Below are 24,952 nucleotides of genomic sequence, written 5' to 3'. Positions count from 1 at the left end.
AGATAGAGTACTATCTCCCTAGGGATTTACACTTCAAAAGGGCCAGGTGGATGGCTCACGCCTGTAATCTCAGCATTTTGGAAGGCTGAGGCGGGCTGATTGTCTGAGGCCAGGAGTTGGAGACCAGCCTGGCCAACGTGGTGAAACTCCGTCTCTACCAAAAATACAAAAATTAGCCGGGCCTCGTGGCAGGCGCCTATAATCTCAGCTATTCGGAAGGCTGAGGCAGGAGAATCACTTGAACCCAGGAGGCAGAGTTTGCAGTGAGCCGAGATCATGCCACTGCACTCCAGCCTGGATGACAGAGCAAGACTCCGTCTCAAAAAAAAAAGAAAAGAAAAGATAAAAAGAAACAGTGCCTCTAAAAATATCACTGCCTTCAAAAGGAAGGAAACCCTGTCACATGCTACAATATGGATGAGCCTTGAGGAGAAAAAGACAAATACTGTATGATTCCACTTATATGCGGTATCTAATGCAGCCAAATTCATAGAGACAGGAAGTGGAATGCTGGTGGCCGGGGCTGGAGAGAGGGGGAATGAGGTGCTATTGTTTCATGGGGGTAGAGTTTCAGTTCCATAACATGAAAAGAGTTCTGGAGATTGTATTGCACAACACTGTGAATGTACTTAACATCACTGAACTGTATACACTTAGAGATGGTTAAGATGGTACATTTTATGTGACGAGTCTTTTACCACAATAAAAAATAAAAATAAAAAAATTTTAAATATCACCAATAAATCACCATGTATTATATGATCCCATACATGAAAAATCATATATCTAAAAACAGATGCATAAAAGGATATAATCAAACCAATGGTTATTTCACGGAGATAGGACTTCAGATGACGTCTTTTTCTTTACATCTTAAAATATTTTTCAAATTCTTTACCATCACTGAGTTTATTGATATAATAAGGGAGGAAAGTATTTTCACTGAGAAAAATAAATAGACAAAAATAAGCATCGGGCCGGGCACGGTGGCTCATACCTGCAATCCCAACACTTTGGGAGGCAGAAGCAGGCAGATTGTTTGAGACCAGGAGTTTGAGACCAGCCCAGGCAACATAGTGAAACTTTGTCTCAACAAAAAATTTTAAAAATTAACCGGGTGTGGCAGCATGCACTTGTAGTCCCAGGTACTTGGGGAGCTGAGGCAGGAGGATCGTTTGACCCAGGAGCTTGAAGTTGCAGTGACACATGATAGCATCACTGCACTCCAGCCTGGGCAACAGAGCAACACCCCATCTGAAAGAAAAAAAATAAACTATCGATAGGCAAGTTGGAAGGAAGCCACTGGCTTACAGGATGATGTCTGGAGCCCCCCTTTCACCTCCTCCTCCACTTTACCCTGAGCTGCATCTCCAGCCAGAATACCTATGCCTCCCCATCTCCCTGCCAGGCTGGACCGCTCTCCTCATCATCCCTGCAACCCAGAGCTAGACTCCTCTGACTGGCTGTGATCCTCACTGAATTAAGCCACCAAATTACTTTCCCTCTTTGGGATTCCAGCACTGATGCTAGATGGAGGAAGGAGAAGCCATATTATTATTGATTTTTTTTAAGCATCAAAAACCTTGTATTCGTTTTTAAAATAAATTTGTGGAAGTGTGAACCTCCAAAATTTGAGACAGGTCTCAATTAATTTAGAAAGTTTATTTTGCCAGTGCCAGGTATGGTGGCTCATGCCTGTAATCCCAGCATTTTGGGAGGCTCAGGGGCACAGAACACGAGGTCAGCAGTTTGAGACCAGCCTGACCAATATGGTGAAACCCCGTCTCTACTAAAAATACAAAAATTAGCTGGGCGTGGTGGCACGCACCTGTAATCCCAGCTACTCGGGAAGCTGAGACAGGAGAATTGCTTGAACCCGGGAGGCAGAGGTTGCAGTGAGCCGAGATCGCGCCACAGCACTCCAGCCTGAAAAAAAAAAAAGAAAGAAAGTTTATTTTGCCAAGAATGAAGACACAGCCTCAGGAGGCACCCGTGACACAGCCTCATGACAGGTCCTGATGACATGTGCCCAAGGTGGTCAGGGCACAGCTTGGTTTTATACATTTTAGGGAGATATGCAACATCAATCAATATATTTAAAATGAACATTGGTTAGGTCCGGAAAGGTGGGACAGCTTGAAGCAAGAAGGGGGCTTCCAGGTCACAGGTAGATGAGAGACAAAGGTTGCATTCTTTTGAGTTTCTGATTAGCCTCTCCAAAGGAGGCAATCAGATATGCATTTATCTCAGTGAGCAGAGGAGTGACTTTGAGTAGAATGGGAGGCAGGTTTGCCCTGAGCAGTTCCTAGCTTGATTTTTCCTTTTAGCTTAGTGATCTGGGTCCAAGATATATTCCTCTCACTGAAGAAACCACACATATAATAGGTAAAAGTGAGTGTCCAAGCCAAAAGAGTCTAGGAAGAGGCCCCAGAGCCCTGGCCACAGGCATCCCCCTTACTCTCTTAGCTAAATAACATCCCTGGGCTTGTTAATCTACATGTTGCCCTTGTACAAATGAGAAAAAGGTGTCTCATCCTCCAGGCAGAGGTAGCCAGGCACCGAGGTGGTGGCTTAGAAAGCTCAGCACAGGCTGAATTTCAACCCCCACTGATTCCCCTAACAGGAGCTTTTTGTGCAGGACACAGATTGGAGGGCTGTTCTCAGCAGCTTTGCCTAGGGTAACTCCAGGGAGCACAGCCTTAACACTATGAACTAGACCGTCTCTGACACCCTACCCAGCTCTGGTTTATCAGACTTCTTCAATTCCACAGCCTCACTCCTGAACAAAGCAGTTGGGCTATGTATTTTTGTGAGATACCTTATCGCAGCTATTAAATCCATTAAAACCAAGTATTTTAAGTGAACTGAAATGACTTCTGAATTGCTGTGGTCAGGCAGTTCCCTCAGGGCTGAGCATGGATCTCAACCATCATGGCAGCCCCAGCAATAAGGATAGCTCCTGCCACACAGAAGGCACTCTCTGAGTACACATGATTGAATAAAACAATAAATAATGACAGGATAGGTATCTTGGCCAACCAGAAACATCTCAAAATGCTACATAAAATATGAAAACCTTTTTAAAGTGCATCAGCGAAACAATTTGGTAAGAAATATTCAGAGGCCAAATATAAATAAAAACAGAAATCCAGGAAAATTAGAATAGCTTTGAAGCTGGGTTTTGCCTTGAGGGCATTTGCCAATCTTGGTAAATTGACTTTCTATTGTCATAGTGAGAGGTGACAGCGTGCTGGCAGTCCTCACGGCCCTGGCTCGCTCTCGGTGTCTCCTCTGCCTGGGCTCCCACTTTGGCGGCACTTGAGGAGCCCTTCAGCCCACCGCTGCACTGTGGGAGCCCCTTTCTGGGCTGGCCAAGGCCGGAGCGGGCTCCCTCAGCTTGCAGGGCGGTGTGGAGGGAGAGGCGCGAGGGGGAACTGGGGCTGCGAGCGGCGCTTGCGGGTCAGCTGGAGTTCCCGGTGGGCGTAGGCTTGGCGGGCCCTGCACTGGGAGCAGCCGGCAGGCCCTGCCGGCCCCGGGCAATGAGGAGCTTAGCACCAGGGCCAGCGGCTGCGGAAGGTGTACTGGGTCCCCCAGCAGTGCCGGCCCATCGGCGCTGCGCTCGATTTCTCGCCGGGCCTTAGCTGCCTTCCCGCGGGGCAGGGCTCAGGACCTGCAGCCCGCCATGCCTGAGCCTCCCACCCCCTCCATGGGCTCCTGTGCGGCCGGAGCCTCCCCGACGAGCGCCGCCCCCTGCTCCACGGCGCCCAGTCCCATCGACCACCCAGGGGCTGAGGAGTGCGGGCGCAAGGCGCGGGACTGGCAGGCAGCTCCACCTGCAGCCCTGGTGAAGGATCCACTGGGTGAAGCCAGCTGGGCTCCTGAGTCTGGTGGGGAGGTGGAGAACCTTTATGTCTAGCTCAGGGATTCTAAACGCACCAATCAGTGCCCTGTCAAAACAGACCACTCGGCTCTACCAATCAGCAGGATGTGGGTGGGGCCAGATAAGAGAATAAAAGCAGGCTGCCTGAGCCAGCAGTGGCAACCCGCTGTGGTCCCCTTCCACACTGTGGAAGCTTTGTTCTTTCGCTCTTTACAATAAATCTTGCTGCTGCTCACTCTTTGGGTCCACACTGCCTTTATGAGCTGTAACACTCATTGTGAAGGTCTGCAGCTTCACTCCTGAAGCCAACTAGACCAGGAACCCACCGGGGAGGAGGAGCGAACAACTCCAGAGGCGCCGCCTTAAGAGCTGTAGCACTCACCGTGAAGGTCTGCAGCCTCACTCCTGAGCCAGCGAGACCACGAACCCCACCAGACGGAAGAAACTCTGAACACATCCAAACATCAGAAGGAACAAACTCTGGACACACTGCCTTTAAACTGTAACACTCACCGCGAGGGTCTGCGGCTTCATTCTTGAAGTCAGTGAGACCAAGACTCCACCAATTCCAGACACAATAGCCTCCCAGGCTGGGTGCAGTGGCTCACAGTCTATAATCCCAGCACTTTGGGAGGCCAAGGCAGGTGGATCAGCTGAGGTCTGGCATTCAAGATCAGCCTGGCCAACATGATGAAACCCCATCTCTACTAAAAATACAAAAATTAGCTAGGCATGGTTGTGGGAGCCTGTACTCCCAGGTACTGGGGAGGCTGAGGCAGGAGAATCACTTGAATTTGGGAGGTGGGGTTGCGGTGAGCTGAGATCACACCACTGCACTCCAGCTTGGGCAACAGAGTGAAACTCTGTTTCAAAAAATATATATATAATATATACAGAGCATTATTAGAGAAAAATAATCACTATGTATCACTACAAACATTTCAGAAGACATAACAATTCCAAACTTGTTTGTATCTATTAGTATAGCCTCAAAAAATATAAAGAAAATGACTGAATTACTAAAATAAATTTATAAAATCACAGTCTTAGTGGGATATTTCAACATGCTTCTTTCAGTAATTGAGAGATCAAGCAGACAAAAAAAGAACCTCAATAAGAAAAAAAAATGACTACAGAATATGCATTCTTCTGAAGCACCCACACAACTTTTATGAAAATTGACTACATGCTAGAGCAAAACAGAAGTTTGAACATATTTCGTAAAATTATACAATAAATCCCCTGCTATCAAAACACAATGTAATTAAAAATCAGTAACAAAAGGATAACTAGAAAAAAGGTACATGTATGAAAGTTTAAAAATATACTTCTAAGAAATATTCATGGGAAGATAAGAAATCATAATGAAAATTTGAAAAACTACACTTTGACCAATCAATAAAGATAAGACAAGGAAACCTTAAAAATGTGGAAAAATCAGCCAGGTGATGTGGCTCACACCTGTAATCCCAGCACTTTGGGAGGCCCAGGCGGGCCGATCACTTGAGGTCAGGAATTCAAGACCAGTCTGGCCAACATAGTGAAACCCCGTCTCTACTAAAAGTACAAAAATTAGCAGGGTGTGGTGGCAGGTACCTGTAATCCCAGCTACTGGGGAGGCTGAGGTGGGAGAATCACTTGAACCCGGAAGGCAGAGGTTGCAGTGAGCTGAGATCGCACCACTGCACTCCAGCCTGGGCAACAGAGCAAGACCCTGTCTCAAAAAAAAAAAAAAAAAAAAAACCAAGAACACAAAATAGATGGTAGGAATAAGAACAAATATATCAGTAACATCAATACATATGAATGAATTAATTGTTCCAGTTAAAAAAGAGAAATCAACTGGTCAGATTTTTTAAATCCATATGTGCTATTTACATAAAAACAAATCTAAAGCAAAAGAATACGAAAGATTAACAGAAGAATGAAAAAATATATAACATGTAAATATAACCAAACAAAAGCTGGTTAATATAACATGTGTAGAACTAACCAATATATATATAGTTTAGGCTGGGCGTGGTGGCTCACACCTGTAATGCCAGCACTTTGGGATGCCAAGGCAGGTGGATCACCTGAGGTCAGGAGTTCGAGACCAGCCTGACCAACGTGGCAAAACCCCGTCTCTACTAAAAATACAAAAATTATTTGGGTGTAGTGGCACATGCCTGTAGTCCCAGCTACTCAGGAGGCTGAGACCAAATAATAGCTTGAACCCAGGAGAAGGAGGTTGCAGTGAGCCAAGATCATGCCACTGCACTCTAGCCTGGGTGACAAAGCGAGACTCTGTCTCAAAAAAAGAAAAAAAAATATATATATATAGAGAGAGAGAGAGAGAGTTTAGTAACTCCAGCTGGTTACATATTATGTACATTTATAAGACAATATAAAACTTATTGGGTAGCTAAAATAGTACTTAGATGAAGTGTATAGCCTTAAAGTTATATATTAGAAAAGACAAAAGTCTAAAAATAAATGAATCGGGCCAGGCGTGGTGGCTCACACCTGTAATTCCAGCACTTTGGGAGGCTGAGGCGGGAGGATAACTTGAGGTCAGGAGTTCTAGACCAGTGTGACCAACATAACGAAACCCGGTCTCTACTAAAAATACAAAAAGTAGCCAGGTGTGGTGGCACATGCCTGTATTCTCAGCTACTCAGGAGGCTGAAGTAGGAGAAGCTCCAACCTGGGAGGTGGAGGCTGCAGTGAGCAGAGATCGTGCCACTGCACTACAGCCTGGGGACAGAGTAAGACTGTCTCAAAAAAAAAAAAAAAAAGAGAGAGACAGAGAGAGAGGGAGATCAGCCTGGGCAACATGACAAAACCTTGTCTCTATTTAAAAAAAAAGAAAAAGAAAGAAGGAAAGAGAGAGAGAGAGAGAGAAAGAAAGACAAGAAAAGAAAACAAAAAAAAGAAGGAAAGGAAGGAAGGAAAGAAAGAAAGAAAGTAAGTTAGTTCTCCCTATTCTTGGTTTTCTGAGATTTTTTTTTCCCCCAGCACAACACAGCAGTTCTACAGAGAGGCCACCAGACTGCTTATTCATGTAGACCTCTAGTCACCCCCGGCAGTGTTTTCCAGTCAGCAGAGGTTTCAAACCTCCCTGGATGGAGCTCGGAGAGGAAGGGATGAGCCACCATCTATGCTGTTTGGCTGCTTTAGCCACTCTTGCCTTTGGGCTTTGAGGAGTCTGAGGCAACTGGGGGCTGGAGCAGACCCGCAGCATACCACATCTGCTCTACAAAAACATAGCCAGACTGCTTTTTTAAGCAGGTCCCTGACCCTTTTCCTCCTTGCTGGGCAGGAGGTTAATAAGCTGGTCTGCAGCTACCTCTGCCATTGTTTTCCAGCAGGAAGCAGTTTCAAACCTCCTTCAACCTGCCCAGGTCATTGTGCACAAGGGGTCGAAGGGTGGAGCTGTCAGAGGTGTGGAGTCCTAATAGGAAAAAGGAGTCAGGCTGGTGGGACCAGGGGAAAGCAAAAAGAGAAAACAGATCAGCTATAAGTGGGCCTTTCTTCATGATCCAAGACTCTTAGCACTCATGTACAAATAACTCACAATCTTCCTGTGCCCAACTGATAGAGGATTTTGCTCCTTAACTCAGCTAAATCCAGGTTCTTGTGTTACAACCAGGAAACATTAGCCATATGGATACATTGAAGGATGAGGAGGGTGAAATTTATTGAGCAAAAGGAAAGCTCTCAGCAAATAGAGGGGTCCTGCAAACAGGTTTCCACCTCACAATTGAATAGCAGGGCTCCCACATACGCACTGAAGAGTCAGGCTCCTTCCCTTGCATAAGGTATGACTTCCTGGTGGCTCCGCCCCGACCTTTCAGTGTGCATGGGGGCCCTTAGTCTGAGCCACTCCACATTGATTTATTTCCCTTACTGTGCATGTGTTAAGGGACGGAATTTTTCACCGTGCACATGTTTAGGCAAGCCCCTGTGCACAATGACCTGGGTAGGTTGGAAGTTCTCCAAGGACACTTCCCTATCTGCCTAGGCATTTGGCTGTCTGCTGCCTCTATCACAGCTATCACCAGACCCTCAGCTGATAGAAATTGGAAGTTAGCTCACTGCAACCTTGGCATTATCGGTACTGCTGTGCCAATGTAACCATCAGTACACAGCAAAGAGCTATCCTATAAAATCCCCAGCAAGCCTTTGTTTCCTTGCAGTCAGCTCCTCTCTTGCTGACTCTGCCGGTTGCTCTTTTGCAACATATTCATACTTTCTCTAATAAATCTGCCTATCTTTACCTACAACTATCTTGGTAAATTATTTTACCGTCCACACAATACCAGCCCCAGAGAGTTGCTGCTCACCTGTGACATTTTAGTTGCCCGTAGGGAGACTCTCTCTCTCCTTATAGGGAACTCTCTCCCCTCTCTCTTTCTCTTTCCCAACTGGGGACCCTTGGTGGACAGCATCTAAGCATGAAAACAACTATAGGTCTCTGGCTGGAGCTACACTTTGGTGGAACTAAACGGTGTCCATGTGGAACTGTCTTACGGCTACCACCCATTTGGGTGAGAGGCCTAAGTTTATGTTATCTTTTCAGTCTCCCAGCAGCCGGCTTCTAGTATCCCTCTGGCAATTGACAGCAACTAGCCCAGGCCACTCTCCAGTGTTGCCTGAAGGCCAGAGGGTGAATGGGGCTGGCCATCTTGCCCAGAAAGGAAGAAGGCTCTCTCCTGTATTTTCTGGTTGGAAGTCCCTAATCCCTATGCATGCAACTGGCCATGGAAGCTCATTCAGAGCAAATTCACGCACGTTTTGGGTGACTCAGACCCTCTCTTTCTTACTCTAAATTCTCCTGTGGAGTCAGCCAGGCATCCTGTCCCAGATGTTGCTAAATCAGGTGATCTCAGACAGCCTGGCAACAATGAGTCTTCCCCACCCGCCCCCTCCCCTGGGCTAGCACAGGCAGAGCTCTCCCTTCACCTGTTTTCCTTGTACCTGGATTGGCCTTATGCGGGATGGCCAATGCAGGTACAAGGAAGCAGCCAAGTGGTCTTTTCTAATAGGTGGGACACCCCTTTAGAAAGTGCACCCCCAAGTCCCTCAGCAGACACAGTGGAACCCTTTTTCATCTCGGAGGGACACCCCGAGAGAAAGTGTGGTTCACGCTCCCCAAAGAGTCCCGCCCCCAACCACATGGTTCCCAGGCCCACCATTGGACAAACCCCATCTGTTCCTTCAGACTCACTCTAGGCTGCATCCTAAAGTACTGGGGCAAATTCAACCCCCAATCTCTCAAAAAAGAAACATCTGGGTTTTCTTGTGTAATACAGCATGGCCGCTATGCAGGAAATCCTCAAATTAACTTCCTCAGTCTTTTATAATTGAGAGCAGAATAAGGATAACAGGACTAAAAAGAGAAAGAAAAATGCAGAGACAAGAGGCAGACTCAACTGTTGGCTGCTTCACAAGCCCTCAGTTCCCTCCAGGTTTCCCTAAAAGCACTCGTCCAAGTAATTGCCATCAGTTCAGAAGGCCAGGCCGATAAAAGACAAAGTGCCCCAATAAAATAAATGGGAAAAACCCTGTATGGCTTAGTGCCTCTGTCACAAGCTCAGCCAGTGGAAACAGGACTGCCCTGGAAACCAAAGGGCCCCTGGGAAGGAATCCTAACCCCTGATGGCCGTGAGCTAAAGGGGCTCTTTTCTCCAGCTGAAAAGATCTCACCTTAACTGGTGAGTTGTGAAGGGGGGTGAATTTGTCCCAAACCGTGTAGGTCCGGGGTGCTAAGGCTCTCCCTAATGGGAAATAAACAAGGGTGGTAGGGTGCTGCCATCACTCCGTGCAGTGGCTAGAAGGCTCACGCCTGTAATCCCAACACTTTGGGAGTCCAAGGCGGGCAGATCACTTCAGGTCAGGAATTTAAGACCAGCCTGGCCAACATGGCGAAACTCTGTCTCTACTAAAAATACAAAAATTAGCCAGGCATGGTGACAGGCGCCTGTAATCCCAGCTACTTGGGAGCCTGAGGCAGGAGAATCACTTGAACCCAGGAGGTTGGAGGTTGCGGTGAGCTGAGATCAGGCCACTGTACTCCAGCCTGGGTGACGAAGTGATAATCCATCTAAAAAATATATATAGATATATAGATATTGATATAGATATATACCTCAATAAAATTCTTTTAAATTTTTTTAAAGACATACAAATGGCCAAGAAGTATATGAAAAAATGTTCAGCATCACTAATCATCAGGAAAATGCAAATCAAAACCATAATGAGATATCTCATCTCAGTTAAAATAGGGTATCAATAAAATATCTATTATCAAAAAGACAGAAAATAACAGATGCTGGCAAGGATGTGCAGAAGGGAGAACACTAGTCTATTCTTGGTGGGAATGTAAATTAGTACAGTCACAATGGAGAACAGTATGGCGGTTCCTCAATAAAGTGAAAATAGATCTGTCATATGATTCAGCAATCCCACTGCTGGTAATATATCAAAAGGAAAGAAAATCAGTATATCAAAGGGGTATCTACATCCTCAGGTTTATTACAGCACTATTTACAATAGTCAAGATATGGAATCAGCCTAAGTGTCCATTAATGGATGAATGAATAAAGGAAAGGCAGTATATATACACAATGGGATACTAGTCATTCACAAAAAAAGAATGAAATCCTTTCACTTGCAGCACGATACAGAAATATAAACATCAAATGTTCTCACTCATATATGGGAGCTAAAAAAGTAAATCTCATAAAGGCAGAGAGTAGGATGGTGATTCCCACAGGCTGGGAAGGGTAGAGGAGAGGGAGGATGAAGAGAAGTTGGTTAATAGGTACAAAAATACAGTTAAACAGAAGGAACAAGTTTCAGTGTTCCATAACACAGCAAGGGAACTTTAGCTAACAAGAATGTATAGCAAATTTCAGAACAGCTAGAAAAAAAGATATGGAATGTTCCCAACACAAAGAAATGGTAAATGTTTGAGGTGATGGATACCCAATTACCCTGATTTGATCATTACATATGGGATGCTTGTATCAAAATATCACACGTAACCCATAAATATGTACAGCTATTATGCAACAATAAAAAATCATGTTGCACATGAAAAAAATAGAAGAGATTAGCTGAGAGTCTAGCACCTTTTAAACATCTGAATAGGAAATATTTGCCATCTATTGCCTCTAAGGGCTTCATCTACATAATAAGAACTTTAGTCTCCACAATCCTTTATCTTAACCCAGACCCTCCTTTCTATTGGTTCCGGGTCTTCAGGTAATAATTTAACTCTTTCAACCAATTGCCAATCAGAAATTATTTTAATTCACCTATGACGTGTAAGTCTTCACTTTGAGATATCCCATCTTTCCAGACCAAATCAATGTATACCTTAATGTGTTGATGTTTGCCTGTAATTTCTGTCACCCTAAAATGTATAAAGTCAAGCTATAACCCAACCACCTTGGTCACATGGTCTCAGGACCTCCTGAGGCTATGTCATGGGTCATGGTCTTCACATATGGCTCAGAATAAATCTCTTTAAATATTTTATAAGCCAGCCATGGTGGCTTATGCCTGTAATCCCAGCACTTTGGGAGGCTGAGGTGGAAGGATTGCTTGAGCCCAGGAGTTCAAGACTAGCCTGGACAACACAGTGAGACCTCACCTCTTTTTAAAAATAATAATAATTAAAAATAAAATACAAAAACTATATACATATATGTTACAGAGCTTGGCTTTTTCATAAACAAAAATATGACATTTGCAACAATGTCAATAAATTGTACAATTAAGTATATACATGGTGAAAATGATAACATGTTATTCAAAGACATTTAAAAAATCCAGGTGGGGCAGGGTGGTTCACACCTGCAAGCTCAAAACTTTGGGAGGTTGAGGTGTGAGGATCATTTGAGCCCAGGATTTTGAGACCAGCCTGGGCAACATAGTGAGACCTCATCTCTACAAAAAAATCAAAAAAATTACGCAGGCATGGTGACATACACCTATAGTCCCAGCAACTTAGGAGGCTGAGGTGGGAGGATTGCTTGACCTTGGGAGGTGGAGGTTGCAGTGAGCCAAGATTGCACCACTGCACTCCAGCCTGGGCAACAGAGCAAGACCCTGTCTCAAAAAAAAAAAAGAAAAAGAAAAAAAGTAAATTAATACCTTCTTAATTTTCAATCCTTAAAAGAGTGCAAAAACAAGCCACAAACTAGATGACATTTGCAACATATATAAGGACAAGAGCAAAAATATTGACCAGAAACTTCACAGAAAGAGAAACTTATGGCCAATAAACATATGAAAAGGTGCTTGGCCGGGCACAGTGGCTCATGCCTGTAATCCCAGCACTTTGGGAGCCCAAGGAGGGCGGATCATGAGGTCAGGAGATTGGGACCATGCTAGCTAAGATGGTGAAACCCCGTCTTTACTAAAAAAAAAAAAAAAAAAAAAAAAGAAAGGAAAAGATGCTCAGAATCATCAGTAATCCTGGAAATACAAATTTTAAAAATCAGTTAACATTTCATACTGGGCACCAAAAAAACTTAGCCCAACAAAAAATAAGGATGTGGAATAAATAGAACATGCAAAGCTGGTATGAGTGCAAATTAGTACAAAAACCTTGAAAAACAAGGTGGCATTTTCTAGTAGAAATGAAAGTGAGTACTCTACACACCAGCAATTCCACTCATAGTTACAAACCTCCAGCAACTCTGGCGCGTATCCTAGGAGATATCTACAGGAATGGTCACAGAAGCACTGTTTGTAATGGGGGAAATAGAAATAACCCAAAATGATAATTAGCAATAGCCAGGATAAATAATGTTATAGTCACATGATGAACTCTTACATAGCAGTGAAAACTAGCAAACTAGAGCAACTTGGATAAATCTCAAACATAACATTGAGTGAAAAACAGCCAATAACAGAAGAATGCACATGGTATTATTCCATTTACATAAAACTCACAATAATGTAAACCCATATATCATTTGGAGATGAAAATACTTGTAGTAAAAATTATTAAGAAAGGAAATGACCAATAATATTACCAGATAGCGGTTCCACTGAGAGGGATGAAAATGGGATGGGGAAGACAAGTTAGGGAATTAGAAGGTGATGGTAATGTTCACTTGTTATACTGGGTGGATTTTGTGTCATTGTTCTTGTATCTTAGATTTAGTCTATAAACAGTTTTATATATTCCCAATATCTAATTAAAACATTTAAGAGAAAAAGATAAGGAAGAAATGGTCAAAGAATGTCATGAGACAGGCACTAATGAGCTGGCCTGGAATCAGGAGAACTCAGCTCTGCTCGCAGCTCCCTCTTAACTTACAGTTTGACCTGGGTAGAGGCAATGGCTTCCCTGTAGCTCACTCTTCTCACTTGTCCAGTGGGGTTAATCGTATATACTACACAGGCTGAGCACAGCGGCTCATATGGCTCACACCTTAATCCCAGCACTTTGGGAGGCCAAGTGGGGAGGATCACTTGAGGTCAGGAATTCAAGCCCAGCTTGAGCAAAACAGCAAGACCTCATCTCTACAAAAAATAAATTAGCTAGACATGTTGGTGTACACCTATAGTCCTAGCTACTCGGGAGGCTGAGGTGAGAGGATGACTTGAGCCCAGGAGTTGGAGGCTGCAGTGAGCTATGATAGTGTCACTGCACTCTATCCTGGGCAACAGAGAGAGACAGTCTGTAAAAAATTTTTAAAAAAAATACATACTACACACAAATCTTCTAAGATGACAAGAGGCAATGGCTATGATAGGTGCCTCACAAAAATGAAGTTGCTATACAAATGTGGTCCTATACAAAGGTGGTGGCATTATTCTTGACAATTTCCTATTTGCTTGGCAAAAAACAGAGAGCTACTTTCTGTGACTCAGTCCTAAACCTCCTTACCTGGGGCCCGCCCCAGTTTACAGAGATGGTTTGTGGTGCTGCTGTTGCAGCTTCACCAGTGTTAGGATGATTAGATTGTAGGATTAATGTCAGTAATGGGAGGACCTCAACTGAAGGAAGTGGAGAGACTAGAGCCACTCCCACTGCTCAACCTTCAGAGAAGCAAAGTGACCTCTCATGAAGCCCTCAGCTCACATCCTAACTTTTCCCCATCCTGTAAGCCCACACCATACTCAACAGTGAGCTGAAAGGATTCAATCCCAACTTTAAATTGGTTGGAGCAATAAAATGTCCAGTCTGTGCACCTCTCCACACCCAATTCCACCATTTGACTGCTGCATCTACCATATTCCATTGTAAATGCTGCTTCCCTCCCCTACCCTGTGAGAAACACACACACACACACACACACACACCCCTTAAAAATTATACCCCTAAAGATTTGCTGTTTGTTTCATTTTTTGTTTTATTCTTGAAATTCATGTTCCCTTTCCCCTCCACCACTGTGGAGAAGCAGAAACGAAAGGACACGCCTGTTTACTTAGCAGGTGGACAGTGCACCTGTGTTGCTTCTCCTGCATCGGTGGGCTCCCCAGGAACGCCTGGCAGACGGCCTTGCCTGAGCATCCCCTCCCCGCAGCAGCGGGCTTCCTGTCACTGAAACTCCTCTTCCTTCTCCTCAGGCAGCATTGATTTGTACGAAGGTCTTCTAGCCCTGCAGGTTGGGGAGGGGAGGCGCAGGGTTCAGATTCCATTTGTCTTTACAAAGGGACCGCCTTTCCCTCATGGACTTGCTTATGGTAGGTGTGTCGATTGTGAAGCTGAGTTGCCTAATTCTAGGGCTGATTGCCGGGAGCTAAAGAATCCCCCTACCCTGACATTCCCGGGGCGCCCTATTCTGTCTTCCTCTTCCTAAGGACTCCCTGACTGCCAGGCCACAGCCCCACGGAGGGCCCCTGCCAGAGGCTCAAGAAAACCAACCCGACTCTCCCCGCAGTGCCCTGCTCTCTGCCCACAGGAGGGCGCTCGCTGCGAACCAGCCACTGGAAGGCGGGCGGCGAGGGACTGGAAGAAAGGGGGAGGAAAGGGACGTAGGGCGGGAACCTAGAGGGGCGCGGGAGGGGTTGGGGAGCGCGTACTTTTCCAGAGGGAGCTGAACAGAGCCAAGGCTTGGGCACGGCTGTGCAGAGAGGGAATTCGGCCCCTGGTCTCTTGCAACCAACAGCGCGACTTCTCCCTGCAGGGCAGGGGAGGCAATAGAGAAGGAGGGGCTCCAAGAAGGTGCGTCTCCCAGCTGTTTACCAATCCCCACCCAGTGGAGACAGAAGACAACTTAATTCCACAAAGTTGGACCCCCAAGGGAAGTGGGGAGGTGAGAGGGAAAGAAGGATGTGGTCTCCATCTAAAGTCAAGATCTCTTCCCCAGAAGCTAGAGGTGAACTTGCCCAGCTCGGACTAGGCCTAGAGAGGCTGAATGATGTGGCGTCACCCGGAAACAGCGTTTACCCTCCTTATCCTCTTCCCTCCTGCCTGAAAACACTAATCCAGATGATGGACAATAATTCAGTTAGTCATCTTCTCTGATGGGGGCTGAGATCCAGGCTGGGATCCCGTGGAAGTGCCGGGTGAGTCATTATGCTGAGGCTGCAGGGACACCCCGCCCCATTACTGAGCACCCCGTGGTTCACGTGTTGGTGCAGCTGCCAGCTCCTCAGACCACCATTCCAACAAAAAGCCCTCATCCCTGAATGCAGGGACACACTCCTAGAGTGTGCCTCCCCCACTCCACCTGGGACCTGGGCAGCCGCAGTGGACTCAGTCACACAGCGTCCTCACTGGTCTGGAAAACTCCCTGAGCCAAGCCTCAGGCATCTCAGATGTGCCCTATCTGCCCCCTGCGCTGTGGTGAGAAGGAGGACTTGCCCCACCCCAGGGCCCCTCTTGCCACACCCAGAGCAAAACACATCTGGGAGCCTCTGGGACTCTCTCTGCCCCACTTCCAGACCCCCAGACCCCATCACATCCCAGCCCCGGGACCATTTCCATCTCCAAGCTCATCCCAGGACTCTCTCTACTGGAAACCACTTGAGCCTTTCCTTAGGATGGCGTTGCCAAGAGGGGCATCTCTCCTCATTCTCATAAAGGCACCTTATGTGCTAGAGGCAGCCTTGTCAGGGTGGGTCCTCTGGCCTGGCGAGTCAATGAGTCATTTTCAGAGGTTGACCGTGAGCAAATCTTCCGATGGCTGGTGCCCCACTAAGCCAAGGAGGAACAGAAATCATTCGGAAGCCAGGACGCAAGGGTAAATTTGACCCAAAAAAATTTATTGTACAATTACCCACCACTAGATTTGACTCAGAGAGGACCCCCAGAGGGTGTCTCCATCTTCCCTATTTATTTTCAGCCCTTGAGGGCTTCATTGTAGATCAAAGCCAAGGCCCCCAGGAAGGTGACATACTCCTGGAAGTTCACCTCCTGGTCCTTGTTCCGGTCCAAGTCTTCCATCAGCCTTGCAATTTCAGCATCCTGCAGTTTCTAATGTGTTAGAATGTGAAATCCAGACTCAGTGGTGATGACAACCCTGGATTCTTCCCCTTCCCCCTCCCAGGCAACCCTCTCTGCAAGTGGCTCTGTGCTCCCTCATCACCAAGAACCCACGTCCACCTTGGGTTTCACTTTGGCATTGCTTCTCCTCAGCTACTCCTGTTACTGGTCCTCATTTGGAGAGCTAGATATCCAGCTGGGAGCATCCCCTACCCGCTGGAAGAGTGGGTCTATAGCTCAGTAAGACATGGGAACCAGGGCCTCAGAATGTGGGTAAATGTGAGTCAGATGCACCTGGCACCTCTCTCTCCCCTAATCCTGCTTCCAAAGGACAAGGGTGGGAAAAGAGGTCCTGGGGAGGAGGCCACTCACCGAGCCAATGGTGAGCTCCTTCTGGATCAGCTCCTTCAGCTCCTTCTTGCTCAGGGTGTGCTTGTCACCCTCCCTGCCAGAGTACTTGTGGAAGATGGCCACGAGGAGGCCAATGGCCTGATCCAGGGGGCATGCCATGGCTGAGGGCTGGGCTTGGAGCTGGCAGCAGAGGGCCTGGTCAGTGCCATGGGAGCAAGGACTTCTCACCCACACACCCCAATAATGCTGCCTGCACTAGCCCCGACTCCTTTGGAACCACCCAGTCTCAGGCCACACACAATGGCATCAGGAGACAGCCCAGGGCTTGAAGGGGAAGGAGAGAGCAGACTAGGGCCAAGGCAAGAGAGGTGGCTTAAGGATTCTAAGAAGCATATAGGAACAGTAGCTTTGGGCACAGCTGAGAACTGTCCTTCAGGGGATCCAGAAGTTGGGGAGTATGGCTGGGCAGGGGAGGGGAATGGAGGCTGCAAAGGCAGCTTAAACACAGCCTCACAGGGCCACACATGGTGGCAATGACACACCCAGGGCACTCCCTTCCGCACCCCAAAAGAGCACACCCCATTGGGATCCCTTAGCCCAAGGCCTGCCTGGCACAGCACTGCTGCTCCTGACTATCCCTCCAGCGGGGGAGCGCCACAGACGGCCCCAGTCTGGATCCAGCGGCTGGACTGGGCAGGGGATAGCTGGACCCGCAGCGTGAGGGCGGCTGGCCCTGGAAAGTACCCAGCGCTCCTGCAGAGAACTCACCGGTAGGGAGGCGGCCAAGTGCGACGCGAGCGGTCGAGGGGATGGACTGTGTCGCAGTCCGGCTGGCCTTATAGCGGTCGGTGCCCCGGAGGCCGGCTCGGCCAGGCCCACCCCACCCGCCCAAGTCCCGCCCGCGCCCCACCCTGCGCCGTGGCTTACACAACGCACATTCGCGGTTTACCCCCTCGACTTTCCACGCCTCCTGCCCGGGGCTGTTCCGGGTTAGGACGGGATGGGGGAGCCCAGCAGAGCCCACTGCACGCCTGGTGACAACGAGTCTCCCCTCATCTGCGCAGCTCAGTTTGCTCAGTTTGCTCTTCGTGACACGTGACTCGGCAAGGGGAGCAGGAGGAGGACGGCGGCAGTCACCCCTGCTTCCTCTGCCAGACCGTGAATGTGACCTTCGAGCCAGCGCAGCGTCAATGTGGGCAAGGAGGGCGCCTCACAGGATGCCGGTGTCCCACAGAGGATACTCAGGGTCACCCCAGAGGAGATAGGGGGAGTAGCCAGTGGTCTAAAGGATATCTACAGCACCCATCCCCCACCAGCAACAAGTTCCTACCAACACCTTCACGCCTTCCCCTCAGTGCCCCAAATTCCATTCACTACAGCACCTTTCGTGTTAATGTGCATACACGTGGGAGTCCAGCCCTGTAAGCACCATTCGTTATTTACGGGGGAGTGAAGGCCTTTTCAGACCCTCCCCTGAGAAAATATTTTGTTGGAGGAGGCAGGGAGAGAAGAAAGCACTGTCCCCCATAGATGATGAGAGGGGTGCTCTTGAAGGGGAAATGGAGAAGAGGGAGGGGGCTGGTGTGGAGGCCAGACATGCCCTTCCTACAGGTGCTGCCAAGGTGGCCTCTGGTGATCTGTGGACAAGTCAGGCCTGCCTGCCTATCACCACCCTCTGGAGCCACTCCCAACCCCTCCCAGCGTCCTCCTCTCAAAGCAACTTTCCCTCTTAGCTTCCTCTGCATCCTTGCAGAGTTCCCGCCTGGCCTGACTTCCCCATTTTCCAGGCAGGCAAAACTAAGCCGTGACAAAACCAATGACATCCACACCAAAGAAGGAGAGGAATGCAGTGGGAGCCCAGGACCCTAACCCGCAGAGGCAGAGGCTGTCTCAATCCACTCAAGGAGAGACCTCTCCTGTGCTCCCCTTTCCCCAGGCCAAGGTAGACAAGACAGCTTCAAAACCAGACTCCCAGCACCTGCGATGGAAACTTTATTTCCTCCCATGGAAAGGTCCATCTGGGAGGGAGAGGAGGGCAGGGGGCCAAAGAGGGTCCGTGAGAGGAGCAGCTGAAGTCAGCAGCAAGGGGTGGAGGGTGAGGGTGGAGGGCAGCCCTGGTCACTTGTTGTCCTCTAGAAAGAAGTCGTTGTAGGCCATGCACAGCGTGGTTAGGAACACCGAGTACTCCTTGAAGTCGATCTCCTGGTCGCTGTTCTTGTCCAGGCTCTTCATCAAGTCATCGATGCTGCTCTCCTTCATCTTCTTTGTGGACCCAGGTGGAGGGACAGCTCAGACCCCGCTCCCAGCCCTGCCCTCGCACCACTGCATGGTGTCATCCCCACCCCGAAACTTCAGGGTGAGCCCCAGCTGAGTCAGCGACACTGTCAGCATCTTGACCCCCAGAGTCTGCCCACTGCCCACACCTAGGGAAGGGCCTGGCAAGAGGTAGGGGGTCAGGGACCTGACTCCTGAATGGAAATAAATGACAGCAGGAATGCTAGCCTAGCCTGCCTTCCCTGAAATACTCTCCTCCAGCCAAAGAAACAATCATCTAGGTTTTATACCAACACCTGATAAAAACAGCTTGCTGTGTCAGGCGTGGTGGCTCACACCTGTAATCCTAGCACTTTGGGAGGCCGAGGCAGGTGGATCACCTGACATCAGGAGTTCGAGACCAGCCTGACCAACTTGGTGAAACCCTGTTTCTACTGAAAATACAAAATTAGCCAGGCATGGTGGTGCATCCCTGTAATCCCAGCTATTTGGAAGGCTGAGGCAGGAGAATCGCTTGAACTTGAGAGGCAGAGGTTGCAGTGAGCAAGATCATGCCATTGCACTCCAGCCTGGGCAACAAGAATGAAACCCCTTCTCAAAAAAAAAAAAAAAAAAAAAAAAAAACACCTTGCTGATTATGTGGCATTGAGCATTATCCAAATCTCTGAGTGACTCTCTGCCCATTCTAAGGACTAGGTGAGAATGAGCCCGGACAAAATGTCTCTCAATGACAGCAGTGCACTGGGGCTGTGAAGCCACTGCATCTCTCCCCTGCTAGGAGAGCTGTGCAAGAGGCCTGCCTGGAGCCTGGTCGTACACTCTTGTTTGGTCCCCTGATGTCCCAGCCTGGCTCCACTAGGACGATGGAGTCAGGGTCCTTTGGGTGGAACAGGAAGAAAATACAGACAAGCAGATCCTGATGTCTCCTCATCATTGCCGTCAGCTACAGGTTTTCACAGGAGACATTGGGACTTACAAAGGCGGAAACTGCTCGTCTGTCACGTGATCCTAGTCCCCAGCCTGGGCTCCTGTTATTGCCAGGCCCTCTGCTGGGCGTCTCTCCTTCTGTAATTAATCGCTGCTGGACCTGTGGCCCCTCCCTCTGCCCTCATTAACTCCAGGATGCAGGCAGCCTGGCAGAAGGCCAGAGATCAGGCCTGGGGACACCCATACCTGCTTCTGTCCCCTGCCCATGTGGCACACTATGGACCTTCTTTCTGGGAGGGCCTACCAGGGCTCAAGGTGTGATAGATGGAGGGGCACCCAGGCTAAATTTTAAAGGAAACAGGGAGGATGATTCACAGGCCTGGCCCAGAACTCCAGCTCAGCCTCCCATTAGCAGGATGTCCTTAGGCAAGTTATTTGATGTATTTGAGCATTGATTTTTTTTAACTGTAAAAATAATAAGACTAGGCACAGTGGCTCATGCCTATAATTTCAGCACTTTGGGAGGCCGAGGCGATAGGATCATTTGAGGCCAGGAGTTCAAGAACAGCCTGGGTAAAATAGTGAGACCCCATCTCTACAAAAAAATTTTAAAAATTATCTAAGCGTGGTGGCACTCGCTTGCAGTCCTAGCTTCTCAGGAGGCTGAGGTAAGAGGATCACTTGAGCCTGAAAGTTCAAGGCTACAGTGAGCCATGATCGCACCACTGCACTCTAACCTGGGTAACAGAGTGAGACTCTGTCTCAAAAATATTTATCCTTGGCCAGGCGCAGTAGCTCAAGCCTGTAATCCCAAAACTTTGGGAGTCTGAGGCAGATGGATCACGAGGTCAGGTGTTCGAGACCAGCCTGACCAACATGGTGAAACCCCATCTCTACTAAAAATACAAAAATTAGCTGGGCATGATGGCGCGTGCCTGTAATCCCAGCTACTCAAGAGGCTGAGGCAGGAGAATCGCTTGAACCTGAGAAGCGGAGGTTGCAGTGAGCCAAGATCATGCCACTGCACTCCAGCCTGGGTGACAGAGCGAGACTCTCTCTCAAAAAAAAAAAAAAAATATATATATATATATATATATATATATTTATCCTCGGGGATATTGTATTATAATAACCTCATGGGCCTTCCCCTCTGTCAGTCACCTCCCTCCCACCACCTCCATCTGGTAAGACCCAGTTCTGTCTCCTCGCTACCCTATGTTTACAAGTTAACCTTTCAGTTTGAGTGTCAGCACCATTGGAGAGCCCTGGCCATGCTGTGCACACAGAGAAGAATCAGGCAGGGTCCCTACCCTTGAGTTGTACACAGCTGGACCTGGACACCCTGCATCCCTTCACCACCCACCACCCCTAGCGCAGGTTCTGCCACTGCTGCGAGAGCCTGGCCCCACCATCGAAGGCTCCTCAATGTCCTTCTCTAAACCCTCCCGACTCAGCCCTTCCTCCTTCTCAGTGAGACCCTGACCCATCCTCCTTCACAGAGGGCTAGAGTTTTGCTGGCCCAAAATCCCCACCATCTTCCTTTGTCTCTGTCCGTAGCCCTTGGCCACCCTGCCCCTGGCTTAGGCTGGAGGATCCTGAGGGTAGGTATGTGTCCCCCAGAGGGAGTACTCAGACTTTGGGGTGGAGGATGAGGGAACAATCACCTACCTCCCCAAGACACAGCTCTTTCTTGATCAGCTCCTTGAGTTCCTTCCTACTCAAGGTCAGTTTGCTACCCTCTCTCCCCGAATATTTGTGAAACGTGGTCACCATAGTGGTCAGGGCCTTCTCCAGAGGGGTCTCCATCACAGTGTGCAGCTCTGTAGATGGAGAGGGGAAGATCCCATTCCTCAGGAAGTCACCACCAGCAGCACTAGCCTAACTCTGAGGCCCCTCCCTCAAAGAACAAGAGACCGGAACCCAGGATGAGACTGAAATCCACTAACAAGAGCACCCATCTATATCGGTACAGGTTACAATGAGACCCACAGCAAACTCTGGAGCAGCTGGTACAAAGAGAACAGCAAGCCCCCAAAGGAGACCGCAGACTCTCCTGCTTGGGAGTTGTTGAAAAGGAGGCCTGAGGCAGAAAGATGACAAGACGACCTCCTCAAGAGGCCTGGTGGCAGATGGTGGAGCAGATCAAGGGTCATGATTTTCTCTCTGCCCCTTCCAGCTTAGGAACTGGTTTTCCACAGGCAGTTCCCACCTTAGTCACCAGCCTTTCCCCCAGTGCCTGAATCACCTGATATCGAGGAGTATCCCATTATTAAAGTGGGGGACAGGGCAAAGAGAGAGTCCAGGGCTGAGAGGGGGCTGGGCTGGAACTGGGCAATGAGGTCTCAACAAGGAGCAGCAGGGAGGTGGCTGAGCTGGCCCAGCTGGTCTCCAGACTCTGGCCCAGAGCAGTGCACACACAGACAGGCCAGCGGGCAGGGAGGGCAGGGGGCCTGTTGAAATCTCCATGATCATTCCATGATCATTCCAAAACCTGGATCCAGAGGCTACGCTTGAATAAGGGCCTGGACTCCAATAGCACAGCCACCCCCAGCCAAGGGAAGAGACAGATGGAGCTCAAGTGACTCAGATTCAAAAACCACTTCCCCCTCAGGGAGGAAGAAGGCAACACCCATGGAACTTGAGGGCTGCAGGTTAAATCTGTGGAGAGTCCTCACCTCCAGCCCAAAGCCCTCCCTGCCATTCTTGAACCAGACCCATCATTCCTCTTCCACCACCCAAAACCTCAGCCTCTCCCACCTCAAGGAGACTCAGCTGGGACCACAGTTGAAGGCAAGGGTCTCTGTGCACCTGCAGGAGCATCCTGGCTAGTCCGGACCCCCACCTCCACCCCAGAGCCATTTCTCAAGAAATTCCAAAGGCTTTGCCCTCTCCTCCCTGAGTGCATGCCCACTTGTGGGGCCAGGCCTCCTTGGTGGAGGGCACCACCATTTGTCACCCTCATCATCCAGCGTGACCCACCAGATATCAGATGAACAGAGACATAGGAAGGAAGGACTTACCACCGTGGGAGTGAGCCCAGAGAATCCAAGCAGCAGACACAGCCTCCTTTTCACTGCCTTCTGCCTTTATTTCCCTGCTCTCTGTCCCTAGGAAACCAGGGGAGAGAAGGGGCCCATGGGAAGTGGTTGGGGACTTGAGGATGCCCACGTCAGAGCCTCCCAGGATGGAGCTGGGGAGAAACCCCTTCTGCCAATCTCACTTTCCTTGTTTACAAACAAGGGCTGGGGACACACTGAGTTCCCATAGCACACACATCCCCAATCCCAGAAACTTTATTCTTCTGACCAAAAATCAGAACTCAAAATCTGAAATCTGATGGAACAATAAGCCAAAGAAGGGAAACCAGGCTTTCCTGGAAAGAAAACCTCAGAAGTGTGGGCCAAACACAGGGCACCATCTCCCTGTGTCCTAGGAAGCTTTCCACATCGGGCCCCTCCCACCCATCCTGCCACCCACTCCAGGAGCAGAGAAGACAGCCCTTGAGATGGGGATCAGTGGAGGAAGATATTTTCTGTGAAGGATATGGTCAAGGTCATGAGCTCATATGGACCCAGAGGTTTTTAAAGGGCTTTTAAATGAACGATTTCTTCTAGGCCTCACTGCTCTTCACAGGAAAGGCTCATCAGAGACTCTTGGCATGGAGGACTGAGAATCAGGAATAGGGAAGGTGTCCAGCAAAGGGCTAAGGCCCAGCACTGGGGTAGAGGTTGTGGATTGGGGAGGGGGTTCAGGCTCAGGCTGCAGTCAAGGAGGGAGTAGGGGGCAGGGAGAGTTGCCTGTATCCCAGGAGACACTCAGACATTGTTCTACCACAGTAGAAAAATGTACTTCTTCCACCAGTCCAAGAACAGACCTGGGCTCAGGGTGTAGTACCTATCACTGCTGCAGTCCCACCCCAGCCTGGGGGGCCTCCCCACTGCTCCCCACTCCACCCCACCCCCAGCTGGCAAGGTTGGAGAGGCAGCAGGGATTGGTTGCTATGCAGCAGGCATCTCTGAAGGAGAACATGGCATAGGTGGAGGCCCCAGGGAGGGCGCTCCCAGGGAGGGTGGATGGAGAGGGCAGCGGAAGGCAGCAGACTTTCTCCTGAACTGAAATTCCTCCCAAGTCTCTGTAGTCAAACCCTGCAGGAACATCTGAGTCACCTGCCCCACTCCTCTGAAACCTGAGAGAAAAGCCCCATGTGATGAGAGGAAAGAGGACCCTCAAGAGGAGGTCAGTGGGACAAAGCCCTCCAGCCTCTGCACCTGACCTCCACGCACCTCTTCCTTAAAGATCCCTGTGTCACCCAGACATGGCCTTGAAGTCTAACCTCAGCCCACCACTTCACCCTGGAGCCACTGGCCTTGAACCTACCTAAGGGGAAGCAATATCATGCCTCATATTTTCTGGGGGGAAAATAATCTCAATTTCATTTGTCAGATCATATATGTGGAATTTTGTCTCCAAAACTATGGTCACCTTCCCACCATTAGCCTCACTACCACCCCAGCCACTGACTCCCACTCATCTCTTCTGAGGTCCCCTGTCCTTCTCTGAAGGAGCTTGATTCCTGACTGATAACGGATCTCATCCAGGGACCTTTGTGGCAGAGACGGTGGATTCGAGAATGCCTATATTCTCATGCTGCTGAAAACAGCCGGGTCTCCCTCCGCATTGCCCTCCCTGATCCTACCACGGACAGGAAGGGATTAATCCATCCCTGTGGTTTGAAGCCAATGATCTGGAAGGGGGTGGCAGGACAGGGCCTGGACTGTCAATGTCAGCACTGAGTGCCAGCCCTCCTCCCCATCCCACTCTCGCCTAAACACTTCCTCCCTGCAACTCAGCCTTATTCTTTTCCCTCCGACTTACTCCCAGGACACCCAAATTCCATTCCAGACCGCAACCAGGAACAGATGTGACCTTCAATTCCAGCCTCGGTTCAAGATCCTGCCAGAGGCAAGGTTGGAGAGAGGTGGGAGGGGTAAGTGGGCTGGCTGAGATCCCACAGCTGGGACCTTCCAAACTTTGGCAGGGGGGTGGTGAGGGGTCCCCTTCTCGGCTTTGACCACGCTGAGTGAACT

At 48.9% G+C, this 24,952-nt stretch overlaps 2 protein-coding genes and 2 long non-coding RNA genes across 6 annotated transcripts; 1 reads left to right on the top strand and 3 right to left on the bottom strand.

The window, feature by feature from the left end:
• Window positions 1–711: 711 nt before the first annotated feature.
• LOC129015586 (uncharacterized) lies at window positions 712–13,251 on the bottom strand. The gene is made up of 3 exons (XR_008494624.2): window positions 12,560–13,251; window positions 1,829–1,926; window positions 712–1,254 (listed from the first exon to the last, which is right to left on the bottom strand). It is a non-coding gene; the product is annotated as an uncharacterized LOC129015586 (long non-coding RNA).
• Window positions 13,252–14,914: 1,663 nt separating this feature from the next.
• Window positions 14,915–16,781, top strand: LOC134739387 (uncharacterized). Its single transcript, XR_010125985.1, has 2 exons — window positions 14,915–15,050; window positions 15,196–16,781. It is a non-coding gene; the product is annotated as an uncharacterized LOC134739387 (long non-coding RNA).
• S100A6 (S100 calcium binding protein A6) lies at window positions 16,073–17,744 on the bottom strand. Of its 2 annotated transcripts, none has more exons than XM_054453779.2 (3): window positions 17,433–17,744; window positions 16,686–16,844; window positions 16,073–16,304 (listed from the first exon to the last, which is right to left on the bottom strand). In XM_054453779.2, the coding sequence occupies exons 2-3, from the start codon at window positions 16,821–16,823 to the stop codon at window positions 16,170–16,172; spliced, it is 273 nt and encodes a 90-aa protein (XP_054309754.1). In that variant the 5' UTR covers window positions 16,824–16,844; window positions 17,433–17,744; the 3' UTR covers window positions 16,073–16,169. The 2 variants fall into 2 exon arrangements, with proteins under 2 accessions (XP_054309754.1, XP_054309763.1); XM_054453788.2 differs by having other exon boundaries at window positions 16,686–16,859; window positions 17,433–17,487.
• Window positions 17,745–18,633: 889 nt separating this feature from the next.
• On the bottom strand, window positions 18,634–24,864 carry S100A5 (S100 calcium binding protein A5). Of its 2 annotated transcripts, none has more exons than XM_063663421.1 (4): window positions 24,741–24,864; window positions 22,886–22,972; window positions 21,534–21,685; window positions 18,634–18,923 (listed from the first exon to the last, which is right to left on the bottom strand). In XM_063663421.1, the coding sequence occupies exons 1-4, from the start codon at window positions 24,760–24,762 to the stop codon at window positions 18,783–18,785; spliced, it is 402 nt and encodes a 133-aa protein (XP_063519491.1). In that variant the 5' UTR covers window positions 24,763–24,864; the 3' UTR covers window positions 18,634–18,782. The 2 variants fall into 2 exon arrangements, with proteins under 2 accessions (XP_063519491.1, XP_054309740.2); XM_054453765.2 differs by having other exon boundaries at window positions 18,701–18,926.
• Window positions 24,865–24,952: the final 88 nt, after the last annotated feature.

The sequence above is a fragment of the Pongo pygmaeus genome, chromosome 1, assembly GCF_028885625.2.
Source record: "Pongo pygmaeus isolate AG05252 chromosome 1, NHGRI_mPonPyg2-v2.0_pri, whole genome shotgun sequence".
Taxonomy (NCBI): domain Eukaryota; kingdom Metazoa; phylum Chordata; class Mammalia; order Primates; family Hominidae; genus Pongo; species Pongo pygmaeus.
Note: the sequence above shows the minus strand (reverse complement) of the source record. Positions and strands in the feature narration are given on the sequence as shown.